We start from the raw sequence: 16,854 nt of genomic DNA, 5'->3' as shown, positions 1-16,854 counted from the left end.
AAACAATTTGCGTAGTAGTGGATCCCTTTCTCTTAACGAGGTTACCAGGCCTATCCCGAGACATCAGCTTGCCTTGCCTCCTCCTTCGCTAAGCAGCTTTGTCAACTTGGATGGACAGCTTGGGATCCCCTGTAGAACCATAAACCCCAGCCAGCATAGCTGGGACTACTCGACAGGAACACAGCCTCAGACCAACGAAAAGGACCCCGAAAAATGGCATCTGCCCCTTAAGTACCCCTCCCAGCATGCACAGCAGGGCACCACTCCCACTGGGCTGCTGCCGAGAGGGGTCACCTAACACACCATGGGCTGCGCGAGTTCCAACATGGGCCTGAAATGGTAACGCCACCTACAGGCAAACAAGGGAGACTTTTACCGAGCACAACCATAGCCAGAACAGAGGCCAATTTAAATAGAATTGACAGAGTCTGAGCCCAACTATTGGCTCAGACACCCCTAAATTTACAATGGCGCCCGACTCGTTGGGAGACCAGCGCTACACGTTTATTCCCTGACTGGTGGAGCAAGAAAAGAATACCAGAGGGGGGGAAAGGTAGAAGTACTTAAATTGATATGAAGCAAAAAGGAAATGAAGCAAAAAGGAAAGAAAGCAGTGTTAAGTTTATAAGAGCCTTTTCCAATACTGTACTAATTTAAGGGGTCATTTGATCTGATGAGGGCATCACTTGCTGGAGGACAGTCTGGGAGCATATGCAGGACAGGTGGTGTTCTGTAGTACCACAGCAATATCTTGGTTCTTAGTGGAGCAAACACATTTACAGGACATAACAGCACAGGGGCTTGATATTTGCTGTTGAGATACTAATTGCACTGAATATTTCTCACTTTCTAGGTTTTACATACCGGTATGCAGGTTAGGCAGCGTTTTACCAATTCTCACAATTTCAGGTATTTGCTTTCACCCTTCTGCAGGCAATATGGAACCTCCAGCAGTCAGATGTACTCATCACATATCGATTTTCCAACCTGTGCAAGTCTAGTTGACTGTTCAGACCGAAGTACTGTCCGCTGGGTACCATTTAAATATGCAGCCCTAGGTACTTGTAAAATTACATCCTTTTGCATAAGATCCATTACATGTAACCATGCATTCTGGAGACCACATGGAGTTGGTATTCATAACGGCACAGATGCAGACACAGGAGAGGGATTTATGGATCCTGAACTCTGGATTCCTTTGCCTAACCTACAGTTTTATTGCTGCATTTAGTCACATGTGCAGAGCTAGCTGGATGAGCGATAAAAGTATCACATTTCTAAAACTCGAGATATGGCGCTGCCTTACATACCAGCCAACATGAGCCATTATGGGAATTACAGCCCTGTTGGTATTGCAGAGATTTGTTCATTGGCCTTAGACGATCTGAAGCACATGCAACAAAAATCCAGGAGGACACCTTTAGCAATAGATTTGTGCTGCCTTCTGATCTGAATAGGTACTAACAGAGTGCAGGGAAATATACAGCATTGTTTGTCATTTCAGTCATTCAAATTATATTTCCCAGCTCCACATCACCAATGCAGAAGACCACATGACTCTTGAATGGTGTGCAAAAGTCAGAGATGTATTTAGGCCTAGGGCGGCACTTTGCGGGGGGCGGCCAAAAAAGCCGCCCTCCCACAGGAGAGCCCCCCCGACCAGTCTTCACGATTCCCGGCTCCCGCACACATGCAGCCCGCAGCTTGCAAGTAAAGTATGGTGTGAATGGGCGTGCCAGGCCGAGGAAAGGGCAGTGGGCGACACGCTCCCATAAGCGGCAGGCAATTGGCTACATGTAAGGTGACTGGCGGAGGTGGAGCCTTAGGCTCCACCTACCCACCTCCGCACAGCTTTCCCTCACTGAATCATTTCCTCGGCACCAGGGCAGGGTCTGGCTGTGACGTCAGGAGGAGGAGAGCGGGGAGCACGAGGGAAACAGCCAGGCCGGCACAGAGGCGGCTGCGTTGGAGGGGCACAGCGATGACAGGAGGTTTACAGATGATAGGGTGGGTGTTAAACAGGAATTAAATTAAGGGGGGTGCATAAGTTTAGTCAGAATTCCATTGAAATAAATGGTTACAAGTCGCCTAGCAGTACAAGAACCTTTTCTGTAGTCGGAGCGACTTCAGTAGTGTGCATTAAGATGCCTCTCATTCACTTCCATGTAATTTGTCATGTCGCACGACTTGGGGTGACCAGTTGCGGTAGTGTGAACCGGCTCTAAAGCTGATCACAAATGATTCTTTGCCGGAAAGAAAAAACTAAAAAACTTCCATCACAGTGTTGATGGTGGCATGTCTCCCACAGATCTATTGGGTTCTCCCAGCCGGGGTGGGAGTGCAGGGATTTGTCCTGGCCAGGAAAAACGCAGCACTTCTTGCTAGTGGCTACAGCCGCTGGCAAAAAAATCACATTTTAAAACAGACATGCTGGTTTACCCAAATTCATTATTTTTTTTTTTAAGTGGATGGACTTTAGTACAATGAGCCTGTCCATGCATGGTTCATGCTGAACTGGCAGAGCTTCAGTCTATGGCTGGCTTAAGGTTTACTGTGGGAAGTTAGATAGGGCATTCCTCATCCATCCAACGCAGCAAGGAGATGGCCACTTGTTTAAAGGGCCCCATTCTTCATCTCCAAGCACTTACCCATGGAATGTTGGGAGAGGGAGGAGAGGTTTCTTTAACAAATGCTTGGAGTTGTGGAAAAATGCCATCCCATCTTTTCCAGGACTGTTTAATAATGCTATGGAACATATGCCTGCAAAACCCCTAACTGTGCACAAGTGTACCTGGCCCATTATGTTTTAAAGGGAAAGGTTAGACACATCAAATATTGATTTAGGTTTACAGTTTATTCACTTTGTAGGTTAATTAAAATAATGCTTTCAAAAATGTTTTACCAAAGACTTGACAGTATTGTATGTGCAGAGGGAGCTGGGGGAGATTTAATAAAGCCCGGCATGTCCAGAAAGACCCAAAGCCAATTGTTTCTGCATTTCTGAAAAATACAGCATTGTAGCTAGTCTGCAATGAAATGCAGCACCTTCTGGCAGGCAAATCTGAATGTGCACAAACAAGTAGAATAGTCAACCTTGCATAAGAGGAAAAAAAAAAAAAAAATTCACACTGAATAAAAAATCTCTTTATTTCAGATTGGTTGGGAAGCAAATATATTACAACTTTATAAAATACAGTACCAACATCACATCTCTCATACAGCAAGAAAACACTGCACCTTGTATAAAAACCTCTCAATCGTCATGTAAAATAGACAGATAAAGAAACCATCAAATGTACTGTAGCTCATCATAATTTAGTGTTTACGAATATGACAAACTACTATATCATGTCATAATTTGCATGGATACATAATTTGCTGTGGTAGGTACTACATAAAAAAAAAAAAAAAAGAAAGAAAACAAATTGATATAAAATCACACACGAGAACAGCAGGGGAGGTCAAAGGCGGAAAACGGAAGGCAGGGGTTTGGTATGGGGCTGCCTATCTCGGACTTTAATAGCCATAATTGGAAACGGACAAGAAATGGGGAAAACAATTAGTGCATTAGGTGTGGAACAGTAGACAAAAATAAGAAAACATGTGCTTACAGGGATACCAGAATTAAAGGTTTTATCACAATCTGGACAATGAACAGTGATCAGGAACAAAGGGCCAAACAGGGCAGTCTTCTCAGGGGGGAGACCACTGGGGGCCATGGATGGAAACAAAGATGGTTAGAGGAAAGGTATGAAAGACAGCAGCTCAAGTCAAGCTGTTGAAGCCTGTTTGACGGCTATTCATTCTTGTATCCATGCAAGCGCATACTTATTCAGTCTAAAACTGCATAGCTTGTATATTTGCACTCACCATGCTATTGCACAAGTGCCAGTTTAGTCTGCTGTAAATAACATTGCAATGAAAGTTATATAAATATTACTTAAAATGGCTATCAGAGGTACTATTTTATTCATGGGAATATAGTACACATGGCTTAAAATGTACACTATGTGTGACTCAAGCCAAATGCTTGTAGCTGAAAATGGCCACTAAAAATTAAAAAAGCTTTTCAAAAGCAACCATTCCATATTAAAATGTACTTGCCGCACAAAACCAACAGAGGTAATCATTTTGTGATCTGAACCAACATTATGCAGCCAAGGCATACATTAGTGGAGAGTGATATGCACAGCTACTTGCCCTGCTATTGCCGGCCATAAGTGTTGGCTATGCCAACGTCAGTCTGGAAACATCTTACACCCAAATAAGAAGCAATGAGGCGATCACCAAGGAACTTTGTTACCATGAATCTTAAAACCAGTTTGCAAAACTGTTTATTGCCTCAACACCTAGGGATCCTCATTTGAAGTACGCAAAACGTGGCATCTTCAGGATACCAGCCAGCAATGACCTGGCTGCAAGGCTGACCCCACTGGCATCAGTACTTTTACACTCTGACCCAGAATAAGCATGAAAATCAGGGAAAGGAGTAACGTCATTAGTCATCCGCTGTAGATTTGCTTCAGGTTAGTGACCAGCACCATCGAAACACGAGTGTTCACATGACAGATATGCAACTTCTCTAGGCTGAGTTTCATGCCTCAGTTCTCAAAAGGATTACCTCAGTTGTTAATGGGCTACCAGCACACTTTAAAAAGAAATTCCCAACAGTTCTTAGTAAAAGGGAAGAAGGAAAGCACATTGCACTTTTTAACCTAATGGAGGTTTGAAGGCGGGGAATTCCCCAACTACAGCAAAAGGCTTCAAAAATTAAGCAGGGTGTTGGTCATAGTTTGTTTCTAAACAATTTGCACTTTGTTGCAGAATCAATGCAGTTTTTCAGAAACCTAAACAGGAATAAAATGCCCCCCCCCCCCCCAAAAAAAAAAACTAGGGAAGTTTAGGGGAAGGGTGAACATGCACCATCTAGAATTTACAACTTCCAGTTCAAATATTACATGATACTGCAAAAGAAAAAATCCATAGTCCGGAAACATTCTCCTAAAATAATTTTGTGCAAAATCAATGGTACATATTCGGCAGGACTACCTCCGAGACTCCCAAGCTGTGGGGCCATGTCACAAAAAGGGGAGTAAATGCACCCAACCTTTTGATCATACATTGAATTATAAAATGTTTTTAGGGTCTATTTTCGAATACTCACATAACTTAACCTGGATATCTGTTATAACCCTATTGTGCAAATCGAAGAACTATTGCATATTTCAGACTTGAAAGAACCACATCCAGATGATACAATATCATTGTCAACATTAAGTCTCCTCAGTGTGAAGTCACTTGGTGAATGGAGATCTCACAACTAAGGAAGTCACAGACTCCAGCCCCATGTAGAAAAAACTATGGGAAGTAGATATTCTTTTAATTGATGAATCCAGTTTTAAACAATTAGTTTAGTTTTAAAATATGGTTGTAAGGACTCATGCCACCTCTTGCTATTCCACCTAACCATACCTAGTTCTTGTCTTCTACAGAAAAAAACTGCACCATGTAAAAAAAACTTAAGACAAAAAACGCCCTTGTAACCCTCAAATGTACTGTACACCTATGGCAATTTTGAGTTTTTGAACTTCCATTTCATATTTTGCACGAGTACATACTTTGTGGTTGTAGGTACTACCACAGTAAAAGACAGACGCGCCAAGTCTGTTAAGTGCAGTGACAGTGGATGAAATAGAACAAATATGGGAGGATATCAGAAGTAAATATATCACCACAATCCTGAGAACAGCATTATGGAACACAGGACAAAACAAGGTAGCTTTGGTCATTTATGTATATTTTAGAATAGTTATGTATAGCCTGCAAGATAAGATCTTTAAGCAGCCAAGGATGGATGCAAAGATGACCAAAATAAAGGCATGGAGTGTGCACACCCTAGAATCAAGCTGTGAAACCTTGGCTAGTCCCATGTTCTAGACCGACGTTTGGGACTGAACATTTTTTTATTCTGGTATCCTTAGGAGCTCATATTCAGTCTAAAATGTTCATAGCTTGAATGTTTGCATCTACTATGCTACTGCATGAGTGCCAACTTGGTTGTAAGAGGAACTTTGGCTTCCGAAATGTTATCCATCAATTGGTGCAATGCAAATTATAAAAGAAATCTCAATATCACTTTCCAAAAATGGCCATCAGAGGTATGGTTTCTTACAAAGGTATATAGCGAGCATGGCCTAAAATGTACACTGCAGGCATGACTCGCAAGTCAACTGCTCATAACATTTCACTGAAATTTGTTTTATATTTACACCAATTTATAACTTCCATAAGTTCCATTTTAAATTTATGCTGCATAAATGCATAGCAGAGGTAAGCATCCAATGAACAGGCTAGGAACTACAGCCAAATATAGACACTCAATATTTCCAATGAACAGCAATATGCACAGCTGTGATTGCCTGTTGTGAATAGGTGTTTGCTATGCCGTCTTCAGTGTGGAAATGTACAGTGAAGTAAGCATTACTGGGACTTTATGGCCTTCGAGTACTTTGCAGAGGGGTGTGAAATTCATTAGTTGTAGGTTCTTATTTGAAATGGGCCTGATTTGGGAAAAAAACACATGGGATGAAATGGCTGGATACGCCAGTCAACTGGCTGCTCTCCCAACACTAACAGTGCTTTGAGTCCGACGCTCAGAAAAAAAAAAAAAAAGGAGCATAAAGCCATTAGTATCCAAAGCAAGACCGCTTTAGCTATTTAAGGTTTTGTTTTCATGATACTACTCCAAGTCTTGGCTCAGTTCATGTATTGAATCGGCTGCGATAAGGTGACTTACACACTTCCAAAATCATTTCCCAGCAGTTCATAGTAAAGTAAAAAAGTAGCACATTGCACTTTATGGACTCATGGAGGATTAAAGGCTGCAATTCCACAACCAAAGTCTTCAAAAGTACCAGCGCTTTGGTTATACTTTGTACAGGTTTCAAGATTACAATACCCCTGCAAACACTAGTGAATTCAGAACTTGGGGGACCCCTAGAACGGTCTGCTTCCATGTAAAATAAAAATTTACATACTACAAAAAAAATTCCCATAGTCAAAAAATGTATCCTAAATAGAAATTTGTGCAAAAGTTGTACAATAGAAAAGATGAGTGAATGCACTCAACTTTATCATACATGGAATGATTCTAAAATGTTCTGTTTTATTTTCTAATATTCATAATCTGGATTTCCATTATCCCCTTAATGTGCAAAAACAAAGAGTTTAAATATATTTAACTGCTGCACATTAACGCTTTAAAACTGCCATAGACCAAGAAATGTGTCAGTACAGAAACAAATATGCATCAGCACAGGGACGCGCATTCTTTTTCCAGATGAGCTTTTCACAAAATAGGGCAGAAAGGATGATGCATATTTTTTTTGTATCTACACTTTAAAATCAACTAATGAACAAAAGCATTGCAGCTGCCATGATTGCACCTTCTGCATTATAGGCAACCGGAACACCCTACACCATAAGCATCAAGCTACAGAATGCAGATCCCTCCACTTTTGATTAGTGTGAAATTACTATAGATATCAGAGTCATAAACCTTACAATTGTGTATGATCCAGAGATCCCATAACTAGAGAATTCACCAACTCCAGGTGCAAAGGCTATGGGGAGATTTTTTATTTATTTCAAAACAGATTTATGATGGCAAGTTAAACCATGGCCAAAAGTTAAAAAGGGACTTCTGCCACTCCTTGCTATTCCACCTAACTCTAATCTCCCATACAGCAAAAAAAAAAAAAAACCTGTAAGCTGTAAAATAAAAAATAAGTCCTTAAAAATGCACAAATTTACTGTGTACCCGATGGTAATTGAGAGTGTAAAAATCTAAAGAGTATGAATTGACGTTTTCAGAGGTGCCCTAGCAGATGTACTCATGCACAGGACATCAGGAAGCAAAGATGGCCTGGAAAAAAAATATATATAAGGTATTGAGGGTTCACCCACTTGAGTCAAGCTGTGAAAAACCTGTTCAGTCCTGTGTTTGACTGCCGTTCTCTCTGGAGATTGTAATAAAGACATTTCATCCTTGGGAGTGCAAAATTATTCAGTAGGAAATTACATATTGCATAGCTTAGAAGTCTAAATCTACTAGGCTAATGCACATGTCCAACTTTAAAGGGGGCCTTTGCAAATGTTAGTGTGATGCAAGTTATGGAAGTTTCAAATATGTTTAAATAAGCAAAGCATTATCATCCACTATTCCGCAGAGGTACCAATTGTCTTTACCTACATTCACCTCCTTCATCCATCCTTCTCCCAATGGCTGGGTCATGCAGTAGAAGAACTGGAAATAAAAGGGACGATTTAAATGCAATCACACTCAAGTCCGATTTCCAGCTTGTGTTTTTAAAGTTGCAATATGGGAGTGTTGCTTGAGATGTGACATAAGAGCAGTTAAGAGCTTACAACAACCTCTGAACAAATGCTGCTAGATGGAATAGCTTTAGAGCAGGGTTTAACTAAACCAATGACAGTTTATATGTAAATGGCAGCAGGTAAACATTCATCACAAAGGCAAGTTTCCCAAAAATACACAATAGCTGTTAGAAGGTGCTACATGATCCCATAGCCCACAACCTGTTCAGGAAGTGCCCAAGACCTAGCTTTTTTGGGTCTATGACACACTTGGGAAGTTCAACAGTATAAACTGGTGTTAAAGAACCTCATGGTGCACCGCTATAAAACCTGATTTTTTTTTTCCTGCCAAAAGTTGTTTTTAACATTCATATTATGTACAGTGAACTTAAACATCAAGAGGGTTTTTAAAAGGAAAAACTTTACACTACATACAAGGGGTCACTTATCTGGGGTATCAAACAATTTAAGGCTGCATACAGCATTGAAACCTTGTGAAAGAATTAATCTTCCTCCTCCTCATCATCATAATAGCGATTTCTCTTGATCTGTTCTTCTACACTTAGTTCTTCTACATCTTCTCCTTCCCAATAGCCAATGTCTTGAGACTTGCGAATGTGTGTTGGAGATCTATCCTTGGTCATTACCAGATCCTCTGTGCTTGAATGTGTAGAATGGGTGGATTCCTTAGGGGAGAGTTGCTGTTTGAAAACCTCTGCCTCAGAAATGTCCCCATTTTCCAAGAAGCTCTGCTCATTTGATCTGGTAAGAGATGCTCTCTTGTCTTCGGTTTCTTTTGATAACTTGTCTTCACTGGTCTCAAGCTCATCTTGTTGGGGCTTAGTTGATATAGTAGTAGGTATTTTGTCTTCAGTCTCGTCTTCAGAATCGTCTCTTAAAATTAAGGAGTTACGCTTTTTAAGTACAGGAGATTGAGGCCGTTTCGTGACCACTGGCTTTGCCACACTTAGTGTGAATGGACGGCACCGTTCTTTCAGAGAAGAACTTCTTCTTAGTTTCTTCAAATCCGAGTCTTCCTCACTTTCAGCTTTCAGCATTTCCCCACTTGGAGGCCATTTAGGTTTGAACACTTTAAGATTCTCCTCAAGGGTACCTGAAGCAGTAGATTCAGCAGGTGGTGGCCAAGCAATTTTCAGCTTTTTTGTCTCTACCAGTTTTTCCCGTTCAAATGAAGCATTAGTGGTTTTGGCTTCCATGGATGCTGCCAGGACGCCAACTTTTGCTATAGGAGCATCTTCAACAAGAGGACTGCTGGGTTCTTCATTGGCACCTGCAGCTTGGATTATTAGGTCTTCTTGGTTTTCTGTGGCCTCTTTCTTGCCCTCCCATAGCTCTTTATGGGGTTTGTGCCCAAAACCTTCATCATAGTTTCCCTTAGCTTTGAACAGCTGGTTGAAGTGAGGCTTGCAATAAGCATTTCCATGTAAAGAGGCATAATTCCCAAGACTGTTCAGGGGAAAAAAACAAAAACAAAGTCAGTGGTTTCTATTAGTCACACAATGAAGTATACAGCAATAAAGTCAGACCAAAGCATGCAAACTGTTAAAGTGCAGAAAAAAAAATGGCAAATGTGCAAGCATGCTTGCAAAGGGTATTCTGTCTTTTCACAATGTTTCTCAACTACTAGCAGCAGGACCTAGGATTCTCCAATACCTCTTGGTCTATCAAAGATAATTGTGTATTCGCTCACAAGGTGCCTTTGAACTTTACATAAATTGTATTAGGCAATGCTAGCAGAGTCCCCTCCCTTTGCGCTCATCATAGCCCTCACCTCTTCTGGAGTGTTCAATTACTGTGCTAGCCAAGGTCCTCCGCCATTCTTTTGGCCTCCCTGCATAATCTTTTGTAGCAGCCAAGGGAGGAGTAGAAAAATTCATACGAAAACGCCTTAAATATGCGTACAAGCTTCATTCGCATGGGCATGTATTGAACAGGAAACAGGTCCTTGCTGGCAAAGTATGCTACTAAAGTACTCCTATTTAAACAGGTACAATTCTTCAAATGGCTTCATGCATATAGAGCTGCATGTGTTACATGCATAAAATCTGTATGGCTTCAATAATTCCTATAGCATTGCATTTAGATGCATACACTGTCCCTGGAACTTGTAAAGAATGGTGCAGGCAGATTTTGTAAAAGTGTCTCTCATGCATTCTAAGAGCAAATAATGCACCCAATTCATACATCGGTCTAGATCAGGGATATGCAATTAGCGGACCTCCAGCTGTTGCAGAACTACAAGTCCCATGAGGCATAGCAAGACTCTGACCGCCACAAGCATGACACCCAAAGGCAGAGGCATGATGGGAATTGTAGTTTTGCAACATCTGGAGGTCCGCTAATTGCATATCCCTGGTCTAGATAGAACTTGTGCTGGAATTTGGCTCCTCCTGCTACTTCATGCACAGACGTCTATGCAAGTCGCACCTGAATTTGCAAAAAAGTAGTGAAAGAACTGTTTTGAAAATCTGAGTCTTTAATGGAGTTGCACCGATTTGAGCGTTTATTGCGAATAGGGTGCGACCGGGTACTTAATTAGCTCCACTTTTACATTGTGTCGCATTCAAAGCGCCAAATGTAAAAGTGGCACATTTTAGAACTAAATGAATTTGAAGCGTGAGTTACTGTCAAAACCAAAAGGTGTTGCAAACGCTTCATGAATTTGGCACAATACATAAAAAATAGATTAATGCCAAGTATCACAACAGCTTTACTGAATTCCCCCCCAGTAGGCATCCAAAAAGGTTGTTTTAAGTTGGCAATAGACAGTTTGAATCTCAGCCAGTTCAGCAGGGGCCGGAAAAGATTCAAACCATGTACAGGCAGGTTAATTGTACCAATGTTGATCAAGCAACTTCGGTACAACCAGCATGCCGATTTTTCATGCGATTTCCAGGGGCTATAGCTGTTGGCAATAAATCACTGTTCTCCTGGCAGGTACTGGTGTTGGGCTGTACAGGGGGGCAGGAGCTGTTGGCTCAGGCTCTCAGTGGTGCACTGGGTGGCTAAGCCAGCTGCCAACCCAGGCATCTGGGTGGAGAGATCGCAACTTTAATGTTGGGATCCAAAGTCTGGTCCGGCAGAGCGACCATGTACTTTAGCCCACAGTCGGCTGAATACGGGTTACAGAACGAAATGCACTCCTGTGACCCCCCAGGAGAAGTAGGGCCAAAGAAATGTAGGCCCTACCTCTCCTATAAGCATACAACCCTTTCCGTGTGAGGGACTCAACTGCAATTTTGTTGTGCCTAGAGCTGGGCTTTAAGTAAATTGGCTGATAAAAGCAGGCAAGGTGATATTAGATGGGGATGGAATCAAATTAAAATTGTTCAACCAAACTTCCTTTGAGACCGAATGAAGATACTTTAGTTCTGCCATTACACAACTTGCACCCCCAGAGCCAATCCATTGCACACAAGTTGCCACCCAGCATTCTTTGCTTCTAGTCTTTAGATGGCTGCTCTGTTCAGAGCAACTAGGATAGTACAAGATTGAGAGCAGGTGATACACTGCCTGACCATTTCCTAATAAAAGCCTTACGACCTGCTGATGAAGTGTAAAAATACAAACATTGCAAGTGACTATTGTGCAAATGCCAAATGAAACACGCATGCTGTGCCTGTGGTTTAAGCTCTTGGTCCTTTACCAGCATCTTCTGGCCACCATCTAATATGCAGGCCTTGCATCATTTGTGATGGAACGGAAACACTCCACTACACATTAAAAACAGCTGCAGAGGAAATTATAACAAGTCTGAACAGTGCATTTTACAAACAATTTTATAGGAAAAAAAAAAAACTCAACATGAAGTATTTTTAGGCAATCATTACCAATGATCTATTACCATTTAACACATGCTATAAATAATTGTCCAAGCTCCCATTTCATGAACAGTATAAGTGATGGCCTAACAAGGTATACAGCGAGTTGATTTATGAAGGTCTTCACAATTATAAAGTGTTACTAAACCCACAACAGTAAAATCAGTGTGTATATGCAGTAATGCATGCTTGTTATACTCAATGCAGATGATTTAACCCCTTGCATTTCTGTGTACTGTGGGAGACCCGACGAATGCAGGGTCTTGGGTTTAGTAACACTTTGTAAATAGAAGATTGTTCTTACCGTATATCCAAGTCTATTGAAGACATGGGAATCACGTCAATCATATGTACGAGTTATGCTGCTGCCTTAAGAAGAACACTAGCAAGCAAAAGACCACGAAGGCCTGACCATAACAGACCCCAACAAGCGAGCCTCAGTTTTGTGAGCAAGCAGGGTCAAGACAAATGGTTGGAACCACTGTACCTCAATAGGTTAGAAGATTTTATGGGTTATTTTTTTTAACCATCCATTGAGGAACACAGGGATAAAAGTAATCAGACATATGGGATTAGCGAAAACGCAACACAGCCAATAGGTGGGCAACAGCCACTGAGACATCAGACACAGATGTGGGATTAACTGAAGGAAATATTTTCCATGTAAAAAGGGCATTAACTGCAAGGAAAGGAGCACTAAGCCACCAACAGGAAACCGGTAGAAACTAGGACCAACAAAGGAAAAATACCCTATAATTTTAGGACTATGAAAGATTAAAAAAAAAAAAAAAAAAAAAGAGACCAGAAGAAAATTTTCCAATACATATCCATAGTTGCCAGAATGGTGTAATAGTCTGACAATGATGGGACTCTTTCTAGTAATGAATCCCCAAGTGGAGTCCTAAACCAACAGTGCTCCAACTAAGGATTTCTTGGCCTTTAGATAAATAAATTTGACACCTTCCGGAAGGGCGACTGGCAAAACTGGTCAGATCCTTCTCCCCATCACTTTACAGCTTTCTGGAGGAACCCCCAGGAGGGTGTTCTATGTGGCTAGTGTCTCCTGGGATATGGCAACACTATGCATGTACAGAGAATTTCACCCTGTGGTACGTGGTAAACATGCAAGAATACAGAGGTGTGGTTGGATGACCGAATACAAAGTTGTGCTTTATGTACTGGTGCATTATTGATGTGCGTTGTCCAGTGGACTTATGCAAACTTGGAATAGAACAACCCAACCCTTCTCTGTAGTATCCCAGCAAAGACAGTCCTAAAGTGCTCCGATGACAGAGGATTCCTTATTTAAAAGATTTTGACATGTGGCCCTAGGTCAGTGATAGCGAACCTTGGCACCCTAGATGTTTTGGAACTATATTTGCCATGATGCTCAACTACACTGCAAAGTGCATGAGCATCTTGGAAAATGTAGTTCCAAAACATCTGGGGTGCCAAGGTTCACCATCTTTGCCCTAGGTGATCGTATATCGGGACACTTATTCCTAGAAAGTTTATGTAATCTTAAAACTAAAAAAGGATCATCATAAATATATACGCATCACCAGGATGATTAGAAGACCAGGAACAATACATACAGGCTCCTCTTTCCTTCATGGAGAAAAGGCCTTTAGCCAATATCAATACTATGCTTCCAATCTATAGTTTCACTACATCATAGTTGAGGGGGGGGGGGGGGGTTAAGCAGCAGACATTTTTAATAATTGGCCAATAAGGTTTGTGTGTCACTTTATTTTGGTATATTTTGAGTATATATTTTTATTGAAAAGGAGTGCCGACTTGTCCCCCTGGGGATCCTTGAGTGATTTTTCATCTACATCCTGTATTAAAAAAACAATTATATAGATGGGTAGCGCCTTAGCCAGGCTTTTTTTTAGGTTTTTTACATTCACACATTTTTCCATGTTTATCATGGGTGTTTGTAGTCTATTGGACCATTTGCTGTAATTTTGGGGCACGTTTCATATACGCAATGTAGTATAAAAAAAAAATCAATAAAAGCGCATATATCAAGTGCTCATTACTTTATAGGTATATATGCATGCTGTTGTTTTTTTTAACAGAGGATTGATTTTGAGCACTGTTCATTACTATTGCTTTGCATTGATGCGTGTAACAGAGGATTGATTTTTGAGCACTGTTCATTACTACTGCTTTGCATTAATGCGTGTAAAAGAGGACTGATATTGACTACCACTACTTTTGACAAGCACTCTGCGGTCAATTTACATTGTACACACAGGCCTAGAAGGCACTATATGCAGAGTGTAATGCGCAAACAACTTATCCAAGGTACATTTGCACATGGTAGTAACAGACTGGGTTATACCACTGCTCTGAAAAATGCAGAGTGCCTTATAGCCAACTGACCTGGCAGAGCCCAGGACCGAGAGGTCACATTACAATATCTCCGTACCTCCATGGGCATTACTCCTAAAGGGAGTCTACATTTACTGAACACACCAGACAGAAGCCAACAAGCCAGTACACTGGTAATCCCCACAATTATAATCCTATGGGATGAAGGTACAACTGATATGAATCAGAGTGTCCAGAAAGCTGTAATGTGGAGGTCGACACTTCTACCTTGCTTAAGTCAATTTAGAACGAGAAAAAAAAAACAAAAAAAAAAACGCACACACGGCTCTCTGGAGACCAGAGACATGCTGCAGAACAGACTGAGAAAAAAAGGTCACAATGGGCTGGTAGAGATCCCCGCAAGGCCCATTTACCAATCACTGCTCCCACTCCAAACTTCATTTTACACACCACAAAAAAAAAAAAAAAAACAACAACATTCATCATGTATAATTTTTTCCCCAAATCCAGACGATTGTAAACTACCATCATAAACATAAAAAAAATGGTAGCACACCAATTTTATATTTGTATGCAAAGCTTTCCATACACTGTATAAAGTTTGCTCAGTGGGTAGCCCAATCAGCTTCCTCCAGCCCAACATCTCTCAATTGATAAATTGAAGGAGCCAGGCAGAAAATGGTCAGCTGAAAAAAAAAAAAAAAAATTGTTGTATCCAATTAGATGCAGTCGCTGTACAGGCATTTTGACAGCATGCAGGGCCAGCTGTCAAAATACAGTATCTGCCAATGGGAGATCTAGCCTACCACCATCTTTTTGATTATGGAATCTGTTTTTATCAGTGTATGGCCAGCTTAAAACAAGTCAGCAGCAGTGACCTTCTTCACAGTGGCGGGTACCTGAGCTTGGTGGAACAGTGATGACAGCGAAAGCAGCCGTTATGATACACTTGTTGGTTGGCAAAGAGCCGCTCCATGGGGTAAACAGTCTTCTGACACCCAAAACAGATCTCTCGTGCTGGCAGCTGAAACTTCTATTCAAAAACACAATGAAAAAAACATTTAAGACAAACTCTTTATACAGACATGCAGCTTTATGAGCATGCAACAATGTATACATAAACAAATGGAGTAGGAAAGGCTACCAAAAGAAAAAAAGGAAAGTGATAGCAGGGATAGCTTGGTGGAACAAGTAAAAACAAAAAATTAAAAATCTGTTACAACTCGTACCCATTTGTGAAAAGGAGCAAACAAAGCACAGTGTGGAATACTGTGTGGTCTAAATAGGACATTTATTGTGGAGTATAATGCCAGGCTATGGTGTTAATCAAAGATAATACCAGCTGTGGCAACCACATACCACACCTTGTAGAAGTATCCTACTGTTAACACACTCATTCCAAGATGTTCACATATTCCACATCTGGCATTCATTGACCCACTAATGTGGTCCCTACAATACATGCCATAATCTTAATGCACCTCCCGGGAAAGCAGCATGCAGTGAACAAAGCATTCTCACGACATCTTAATTATAGACTAGACCTAATTGGATTGTACGGGTGATTGCAATAATGCCGCATGTGGAGTAATCACGTACAGAGAGGGCTGTACAAGCTGCAGCTCAAAAAAGGTACAGAAGTCCAGAGGGTGGAGGCTGCAGAGGTCAGACTACAAGGGGAGAGGAGGACAGGAGCGAATAGAAGGAATCAGAAGGCAGAAGCTGGAAGAGAGAAAGATAGCAGTCAAAAAGTAGGATTACATGGAACAAGTCATACTTTCACAACTAAGGTTAAACAGATAGTTATTTTGGAGTATTTGCAGAGGAAGCAGGGATAGGACAATCTGTTTTTACTGAACTTATAGAACCCATAAAACCCAGCCATTACCTACTACTCTGATTAAAGGCCAAAATTCAATATTTATGAACCAGGTGTACTCCTAAATCTTTGTGCCCTGTGCAGTAAAAAAACCTTGGTTTGAGAGTAACTTGGTTTGAGAGTGTTTTGACATTCTAGCAAAATGTTTTAATAACTTTTGCCTTGATATACAATTGATGTCTTGATATAAGAGTAGCGTCACAACCGAGTATAAAAACGAAGAGGAGCCTCTAAGTGTAGCAATATAGTTACATTTAATGAAGGTACAACATTTAGCAGCTTACTGCTAACCTTAGGTGCCTCTCTTCTCTTTTATACCCTGTAAAAAAAAATGCTTTAATATACAAGTGCTTTGGATTACAAGCGTGTTTCTGGAACGAATTAGGTATGCAAACCAAGGTTTTACTGTATAGGTCTTTC

At 41.0% G+C, this 16,854-nt stretch overlaps 1 protein-coding gene across 2 annotated transcripts in view; it reads right to left on the bottom strand.

Annotated features, from left to right (window-relative positions):
• Positions 1-3,122: 3,122 nt before the first annotated feature.
• LIMA1 (LIM domain and actin binding 1) overlaps positions 3,123-16,854 on the bottom strand; it is a 99,763-nt gene continuing 86,031 nt past the window's right edge. For both annotated transcript variants that reach the window (XM_040340294.1, XM_040340295.1), the window contains 2 exons: positions 15,455-15,588; positions 3,123-9,843 (listed from right to left, as the gene is read on the bottom strand). In XM_040340294.1, coding sequence (XP_040196228.1) covers positions 8,880-9,843; positions 15,455-15,588 — 1,098 coding nt within the window. In that variant the 3' untranslated portion in view covers positions 3,123-8,879. The remainder of the gene's footprint in view (positions 9,844-15,454; positions 15,589-16,854) is intronic.

The sequence above is a fragment of the Rana temporaria genome, chromosome 2, assembly GCF_905171775.1.
Source record: "Rana temporaria chromosome 2, aRanTem1.1, whole genome shotgun sequence".
NCBI classification, from domain to species: Eukaryota; Metazoa; Chordata; class Amphibia; order Anura; family Ranidae; genus Rana; species Rana temporaria.
The sequence above is the reverse complement of the archived record's forward strand: the minus strand, read 5'-3'. Positions and strand labels throughout refer to the sequence as shown.